This window comes from Giraffa tippelskirchi, chromosome 10 (genome assembly GCF_054371585.1).
Source record: "Giraffa tippelskirchi isolate mGirTip1 chromosome 10, T2T-mGirTip1v1.2.pri, whole genome shotgun sequence".
Taxonomy (NCBI): Eukaryota; Metazoa; Chordata; class Mammalia; order Artiodactyla; family Giraffidae; genus Giraffa; species Giraffa tippelskirchi.
In genome coordinates, this window is record NC_137284.1 from 2,325,790 (window position 1) to 2,334,232 (window position 8,443).

At 62.3% G+C, this 8,443-nt stretch overlaps 1 protein-coding gene across 1 annotated transcript; it reads right to left on the reverse strand.

The window, feature by feature from the left end:
* Positions 1 to 4,174: 4,174 nt before the first annotated feature.
* Positions 4,175 to 6,610, reverse strand: CDKN1C (cyclin dependent kinase inhibitor 1C). Its single transcript, XM_081537709.1, has 4 exons — positions 6,468 to 6,610; positions 5,645 to 6,285; positions 4,978 to 5,114; positions 4,175 to 4,871 (listed from the first exon to the last, which is right to left on the reverse strand). The coding sequence occupies exons 2-3, from the start codon at positions 6,273 to 6,275 to the stop codon at positions 4,981 to 4,983; spliced, it is 765 nt and encodes a 254-aa protein (XP_081393835.1). The 5' UTR covers positions 6,276 to 6,285; positions 6,468 to 6,610; the 3' UTR covers positions 4,175 to 4,871; positions 4,978 to 4,980.
* Positions 6,611 to 8,443: the final 1,833 nt, after the last annotated feature.

Below are 8,443 nucleotides of genomic sequence, written 5' to 3' on the forward strand. Positions count from 1 at the left end.
TTATTTGTTTGAATCCACCAACTGGTGGTCAGTGTGGTCCATCCAGGAGAAAAGGCTGAAAAACAGTGTCTTGGATGGGAACTCTGGCTCACTGTTGGACGGGAACTCTCAATCACTGCAGACATGACAGCCGCTTTGTCGGTATCTCACAAAACTCACTGTTCTCTTATCGTATGGTCCAGCAACTGTGCTCCACGGTACTTCCTCCAAGGAGTTGAGATCTTAGGTCCACACAAGACATGTGCACAGCTTGATGCATAATTGCCCAAATCTGGAAGAAACCAAGAGGCCCTTCAGTAGGTACATGGATGAATAAACTGTGGTCCATCCAGACAATGGAGTGTTTTTCAGAAATTTTAAAAACTGAGTTATGACGCTCATCTGGAGGAGACTTGAAAATTCAAGTGAAAAAGAAGCCAATGAGAAAAGACTACACACTGGATGAACACAACTCCATGACATTCTGGAAAAGGCAAAACTATGGAGACAGTTAAAGATAAGTGGCTACCAGAGGTTGGGAAGGAGGATGGACAGGCAGAGCCCAGAGGACCTCTAGGGCAGTGGAAATACCCTCTCGTTGCTGTTGTCCAGTTGCTCAGTTGTCCGACTCTCTCTGACCCCATGGACTGCAGCACGCCAGGCTTCCCTGTCCTTCACCATCTCCTGGAGCTTGCTCAAATACATGTCCATTGAGTCAGTGATGCCATCCGACCACCTCGTCCTCTGTCGTCCCCTTCTCCTCCTGCCTTCAATCTTTCCCAGCATCAGGGTCTTTTCCAGTGAGTTGGCTCTTAGCATCGGGTGGCCAAAGCATTGGAGCTTCAGCTTCAGCATCAGTCCTTCCAATGAATATTCAGGGTTGATTTCCTTTAGGTTGACTGGTAACCTGTCCAAATCCACAGAATATCCAACACTGGGTGAACTCATATAAAATATAGACTCTAATTAATATTTGAATAACATTAAATATTTGAATAAAGAGTTGTGTCCGACTCTTTGTGACCCTATGGACCGCAGCCCATCAGGCTCCCCTGTCCATGAAATTCTCCAGGCAAGAATACTGGAGTGCGTTGCCATTTCCTTCTCCAGGGGATCTTCGGCACCCAGGGATTGAGCCCGGGTCTCCCGCATTGCAGGCAGGCTCTTACCAACTGAGCCACCAGAGAAGACAATTGAATAATGTATAACTTAAAAAAAAAAAAATGCTCTTGAGACAGCATCAGGGAAGGCAGCTAGTGCCATGGGGCCATCACTGTGGGCTGCATCCTGACTGGCACTTTACCAGTAAGTGACCTTGGGCCAGTGGCTTTGCCATCCTCACCTGTAACGTGGAAAGCTAAGGCCTCATTGACAGGAATTTTGAGAGAACTAAATGTGTCATGGCGACCACAGGGCCTGGCTGAGAGTGGAAATTAGGGCAGCCTGGACAACAACTTGTGTCCAAAACAGGGGGACTCTCCCTTTCTCTGGAAAGTGCTCCTGAGCTCTGAGAATGGCCCGTGTTCACGGGTACGTGGGACCAGGGCCCTCACAGGCCGCCCCTGCCTGCCTTCCGGTCCCCCTCCTCCCAATCCCAGCGCAGGCCACCATCGAATCCCGTCCGCTCTCCCTCCCACTATATCCCACAGCTCACCCTCTGCAGCCCCCTCTGGCCCCTCTGGTCCACTCTCCAGACCTCAGGGCCTTTGCCCCTGTGCTCCCTCTCCTGTGACTGTCTGCTCCCAGTTAGTCCTCAGGACTTGCCCCCCTCATGCCCACCGAGCTCAGATGGCACTTGCTGGGCGGGGAGGGGGCTTCCCCCCGTGGCCTGCCTTAGACAGTAGCCCCCCCTCCCCGGCCCCAGGCTCAGCTCTGCGTGCTCCTCACACCACCACGGGGCTCACTCATGAGGTTTTAGGGGGTCCGCTCCCACCACGGAGGCAGCTCCAGTGAGCGGAGAACCACGTCCCTTTCCTGCACTGCTGTGTCCCTGGGGTCCCGAGCAAGGCCTGGCATGTCAGAGGCACTGGAATTATCTGCCGACCTGGTACCTCTGCCTGGGTCACCAGAGGAGCCCCTAAGTGGCCACTACTTCACTCCTGTCCCAGCAGCCTTAGGATGCTTTCTGGAATTGCCTCAGCTTCTGTCCCCCATGAATCAACCCCCCCCTCAAGGGCTCCCTACTGACTAGAGTCAAAATCCAGCAGTTATTCCAGCTCATCAGACCCAGGAAGGTCCAGGAGACCAGGGGGACACCAGGGAGTGGAGGCCCGGGAGGCATACCCTAAAAGGAACAATTCCATTGAATAATGCTTAAACTGTGTGCGCACTCAGCGTGCACAAAGCAGGAGAGGCCGGCGCCAGGGAAGACCTCCCCACGCCGCCCCCTGGCCCCACCCTCCTGCTTCACCAGGACCCTCCGGCTCCAGTGCACTCAGCTTGTCGGCCTTGGTCCTCCGTCCATGCACAGGCCCTGTCCCGCCCAGCACATGGGTGCCAGCCCATGCCCAAATACCCAGCTAAAGTGCCTTGCCCACCACTGCCCAGGGCAGTCCCTCCTCAGCTTCTGCCCCTTTATCATCCCTTCCTCAGTTTATAGTCAAAGGCCCTACATTCTGTCTTCCCAGCCTGGTCCATAATAAGCTGCCTGGTCACACATACGACTCAAATACAGGGCTTTTTCCCTATGGAGGTCAACCTCTAGGTCTCTGCTGTGAGCCCCTTCCCCTAGGGGAGGAGCTAGCCCCCATCCCTACATAGCCCTGGTGCTGCTTTTGAGAAAGCCACCCTCGGTGATACCAGGAATCCAGGTGGCAGGGAGCTACATCCGCAGGTCCCAGGCTGTGAGAGGCAGACAGGGGATAGGACGCCTGGGCGGCACTGAGTTTGGGGGTGGGGAGGTGCCCACCCCGGCCAGATTCTGTCCTCAGTCACGAGGGTCATTCAGGCAGGGCGTCGCTGCCCTCGATGGCTCCCACCACCCTCACCCACTCGGCGGGGTTTCGCTGGCTTCTGGTCACACGGTGTGGAGTGGGGGCAGGCGTAGGGCACAGCCCCGCGTTGGAGGAGAGGCGTGGAGGCTGAAGTCACAGCAGGCCTCCTTGTATTCAGGTGGTGCTGAAGGCAGCAGGGGCCCCCTCTCAGGTCCCCGGGTGGGGGTGGGGGTTGAGTGGTGGGCGTGGGGGGCTTTTCTCAGCCCCTGCTGGGCCCGGGGACCGGTCTCCATCTCCTTCCTCCCCACCTTTTCAGGCAGCTGGGGGAGGGTAAGTGAACCTCCAGTACTGAGGCTTCAGCCAAGCCTTTGACCCTGACCGGTGGGGGACAACAGTGCCGCAAACAGCCCCAAAACAGTTAACTTAGAAAAATACACCACCGCGTCTCCGCTTCCCCTGGTCCGAGGCACCAGCAAAAATATCACTAGCCGACGAATTTTGCTCTTTTCCGTCACCCTTTCCATTGTAAGCCATAATTTTCAGAGGTTTATAGGTCAGCTACTAAAAAATATATGTAATAAACCTCTCCTTTTGAGTAAAAGGGAGCAGTTGGAGACGAGAAGGCTGATGGGTGCACGCGTGGGCCGAGCCTTGAGTTCTTCACGGAAGCAGCGGCGCATCGCCTCGCTCCCCACCCCCACCCCCACGCCCGCCGCTGGGCGCCTCCCCTTGTCTCCCCCTCTTCCTTCTTCCCCCGCAGGCCGCCCCGCCCGCACGGTGGGCCCAACAGGCCGGGGACACATCTGGGTCCTGCGGCCCCGCCCTGGGGGACACGGGGGCCCGCGAAGCTGGGGGCTTCGGAGCGGCTTGAGGCTCCACCTTGTGCGGGGTCTCGAGAGCTTGAAAAGCTCAGGTCCCGCTCGCTGGGCCCGCGACCAGCCCGGCCCCCGCCGGTGCCCACCTGAGTCGCCCTGGGCAGCCGGGGTATGGGTGGTTTCCCCGGAGCCAGGGAAACTGAGTCTTGGCCTCCGCTCCGAGCCCTGCACGGGCGTGTGTGTGTTCGTGTGTGTGACAAACTCAGCGCGAGGGCGGGGCCGCTCGTCCCTAAATTAGCGCCCTGGCGCACGTGGGCGCGGGCCAGTGCTGCCAGGAGAAAGTCTCCGTCCCCGCCCTCTTGCGCCGCTCCTCTGAGCTCTACCTCCCTAACTTTTGGGGGTGCCAGGGGCGAAAGCTGGAGGCAGTACAAGCACACAGAAGCTGAGTTTGCAGCATTTTTCGGCCTCTTTATTTAGAACCCGGCGGACGAGGAGCCGGGGCAGTGGTGCAGACGGCTCAGGAACCATTTTTTAAAAAAACAGATTTGTCTTCAAGTTTAAAATAATCATAATAGTAAAAAGAGACAGCGAAAGCGCGAAGAGACTGCAAGCTAGATGGGCTTGTACGGCAGCTACAGCTTGTGAGTGACCCCCTCCCCCAGAATACGCTATAAAAAATAAATTTACATTTGTTGATAACCAGATGCGAGTGAGGTGCCTTTGGCATAACCAATAACCGAGCTGCGGCGTGGCAGAGCGGCCCACGCCTCGACATAAATAGAAAATATAAGTTAGTATAACTTTAAAAACTTTTTGTACAAATATACAGGTTTTTTTTCTTTTTTCCTTTTTTTTTGTCTTTTTTCATTTTTTTGCACTGAGTTTCAGCAGAGATTAAACATTTTATATAAATGACTCTTAAAGCTTTACACCTTGGGACCAGTGTACTCCTTGGGCAGAATACATTTAGATATAAAAGACGTTATTAATACATTGCACAGTTGTCAAACTTTAAACACGAAACCGAACGCTGCTCGCGGCAGCTGCCGCCGGTTGCTGCTACATGGACGGTCCCAGCCGAGGCCCAGCGCTCCTCTCCTGTCCGCTGCCCAACGGGCTCCGTCAGGGTTCTTTGGGCACGAGGCTACGGGAGAGAGGTGCAGTGAGCGAGGGGCGACAGAGTGGCCGCGAGGACCGCGCGGGGCGCCCCTCCCCGCCTCCCCCACCCCCGCCGCGGCCGCCGCCCTCACCTCTCATCGCAGCCGCTTGCGCGGGGTTTGCTCAGCCGAGCCGACGGCTGGAGCGGCGCCAGGCGCGGCGCATCCCGCGGGAACCTCGTTCGACGCCTTGGCTTCGGGCGCGGGTCTCTTGCGCTTGGCGAAGAAGTCTGAGGGCGACAGCGCGCTCAGCCGGTCAAGGCGGGGCGGGCCGGGGAGCCTGAGAGGGGGCCGGAGCGGGGGGGGCGCCCGGGCGGCTGCCGGGCCGGGGTGGGGGCGCCGTCCTCGCCCGCGCCGAGGTCCGCGGCGGGTCAGCTTTGTTTACGTCGCCGCGCAATGTGCTGTGTAAGCATTTCCCCTTGTCCCGCGGCCAAGCCCCCCGGGGCTACCGCCGCGCTTAACCCCCTCCGCGCCGCAATCGCGGCGCCGGGCCGCGCCCGAGGAGGGGCTTCGGTGGCCCCGGCGAGGATCGTGCTCGGAGGGGACCAGGGCGCGCCCTCCCAACCCTCCCGTGCGAACCTCTCGAGAGCACGACCACAGGGTGGGTACGCGGTGCGGGCACACCCTCGCCCGCGCGCTGCGGGCCCTTTAACGCCACGGAGGAGGCGGGGACCAAGTGAGGCCCCCGAGGGCCGGGGAACCCGGCTGGCCGGACAAAGCAGGGCCGAGCCGGGCCGGGGCGGGGCCGCGCGGGACTCACCGGAGATGAGAGGCCCGGACAGCTTCTTGATCGCGGCGCCTCCGGCGGCGGCAGTGGTGGCAGCAGCGGCGGCGCTGGCGGCGGTGTTGTTGGCAGTGGCGGCAGTGCCCGGCGCAGGGCGCCCCGAAATCCCTGAGTGCGGTGGCTCGGCCTGGGGCTCCTGGCTGCGCGGCGGCGAGACCGCCTCCTGCTCGGCGCTCTCCTGAGGCGCCGGGGCCGCGGCCTGGGCAGGCGCTACGGCAGTGCCGCTGGACGGCGACGCCGGCGCCTCCCCGAGGCCGTCGAGGGACTCATCGGCCGGCGGCCCGGGAGGCGGGCTATTGACCGCGCCGTCCGGGCGGGGACGAGGCGCCAGGAGCAGGCGACAGCGCCCCACCTGCACCGTCTCGCGGTAGAAGGCGGGCACGGATTCGCTGTCCACCTCGGTCCACTGCAGGCGTCCGGGGCCCCGCAGTGGCATATCCAGCTGGAAGTTGTAGTCCCAGCGACGCTGGTCCTCGGCGCTCAGCTCGGCCAGGCGCATCTGCAGCTCGCGGCCCAGCTCCTCGTGGTCCACCGGCCCGAAGAGGCTGCGGCAGGCGCTGGTGCGCGCGATCATGGGAAAGGTGCGGCGGGCGACCAGGCGCTCCATTGCCAATGCTCTGCGGAGACACACGTCGGACGTGTCGGGGGCTGCGCGGACCGGGCGGCAGGAGAGGAGAGGAAAAGGAGGAGGGGAGAGGAGGAGAGGGAAGGAGGGCGGGGGCCGCGTGCAAGTGAGACCCCGCGCAGCTGGAGTCTGCATTTGCACAGGGACGCGGCGGGAGTGTGGCGCGGCGGCTACCTGGCTGTCGGGCCGCTGACTGCTCCTGAGGCTCGCTCGCGGTGTCGTCCGGCCGGCGGCCGCGCCCCCTCTGTGCCTGTCCTCGCTCGCTCGGCTGGCTCTGGCCTGGCTGGCACCCACCGAGCGCAGAGCACTTGGCCTGTGGAACGCCCAGTCCTCGCGCGCCCCTTTATACGCGAGGGTCCCACCCCCCCCCCCGCGCGCGGGCCCTGCTGCTATTAGCATAATGTAGTATTTTCAGTTTCAACAACACCGCGGCGATTGGCCGGCGCCGCGCTACCCCCGCCCCTCCGGCGGCCCGGCCCCCGCCCGCCGCCCATTGGCCCTGCGCACACACCCACCCGAGGGCGGGGCGGGGCGCGAGGGCCGATTGGCAGGGCGCGGGGAGCGCGCGGCGGCGGGGGCGGGGGCGGGGCGCGGGGCGGGGCGGAGTTAAAGGGCGCTGCGGGCGGTAACGTGACACCGCGGCGCCCCGCCCCCTCGCCCCATCCCCCCCCGCCCCCACCCCCCCGCTCCCGCCCCCCGCCGGCTCCTTTGTCTGCAAGGCGGGGGCTGCTCGGCGAAGGTGGCGCGGCACCCCCCCTCCACCCCGGCCCGCGCGCCCTCCCGGGCTCGGCGGGCGACGACCCCCGGGCAGGACCGGCGTTCAGCCTGGCCCCACTGGCCCCCCGGGGGTCGTCCAGCCCGGCCGCCTGCGCTCGGCCTTGGGCCTCCGGTGCCAGTTGACGGGCCTTAAAGCCGCCGCGGACAGCTCGTCCCTGGCTGGAGCTAGAGGGGGTCTTCGGCTGCCCCCGCGCGGCCTGCCGCGCCCGAGGCTTGTGTCCCTGCCGGGGTTCCGCGCACCTGGAGCCCTAACACCTGCTAGACGGAAGCCCTTCGAGCTAACAGCAAGAGGGCATTGGGGGCCAGGGGGAGGAAAGCTCTGCTCCACTGTTTTCTCTGAGGGCAAAGTGGCAGGCACGTGAGGGCCAGCCCTGATCGCTGGGGGCCAGGGTCTGAGAACCCTAGCTCTTGAGGCCGCCCATCCTGCTCAGGGGATGGGAAGCTGGCCGTGCCCATCCTGAGCTGTGCCCATCACGTCACTAACTGGGTGCTCAGCTGCATAGGGCTTGGCCAGGCGGGGGTCCGGACTGCCCAGGCTGGCTGGCTAGAGGCTGTAGTGCTTGATATTGGACAGGGCACTGGAGGCTTCTCCACTGGGGTGGCCTGGCCCTGCCCAGCCTGGGCCCCTGACTGCCTATGCTGAATGCTGATCCTCTGGGCCAACCCTATCTCTGTCACCAAGGGAAACCCAAAATGGGGGGAGGGGGGCAGTCAGCTCTGCTCCAGAGCTGCACCTCTCGTGCTCCATCCTGGAAGGCTGGCACCCCTTCACTTGTGCCCATAAACAGTGTTAGTTGAAAGTGAAAGTGAAGTTGCTCAGTCGTGTTTGACTCTTGGCGACCCCATGGACGGTAGCCTACCAGGCTCCTCCACCCGTGGGATCTTCCAGGCAAGAATACTGGAGTGGGTGGCCACAGTGTCAGGCAGAGAGGCCAGCCCAGAAACGGAAGGCTCTGCCAGGCCTCCCCCCACCTCCCACCTCCCGCTCCTTGGTCCTCTCTGGGCCGGGTGACAGGAGACCATCACACTCATCTGCTTCCCCTTGGCCCAGCCTGTCTTGGGGCTGAGAGCCTAGGAAGTGCCTCCGGCAGCCCAGGCAGGGATGGGACCTGCCAGGTGCCTGCTGCAGGGCCCAGCAGAGCCCAGGGGAGCCCAGGGGCCCAGTGAAGGAGGTGAGAGGAGGCTGGCGCAGTCTGCCTCCCCCGCAGGATCCCGTGGGTTCCGGGACACTCAGAGAATGGGGCTCCAGGATGGCACTGCAGACGTCCTGGAGGCGGCTCAGGGGAGGCAAGGTTTGAAGGGAGGGGCATCAACCCAGCTGAGGGACAGGGCAGGTTACCACTCTTGGCTTTGGAAGCAAGACCAAAGTTGAT

Bases quoted from the DNA above. Each gene is read 5' to 3' on its own strand.
- CDKN1C (XM_081537709.1), bottom strand. From the start codon at position 6,275: ATGGAGCGCCTGGTCGCCCGCCGCACCTTTCCCATGATCGCGCGCACC. The intron at 5,115-5,644 runs GTGAGTCCCGCG...TGTCGCCCTCAG, and splicing joins GTCCGGGCCTCTCATCTCCG to ACTTCTTCGCCAAGCGCAAG.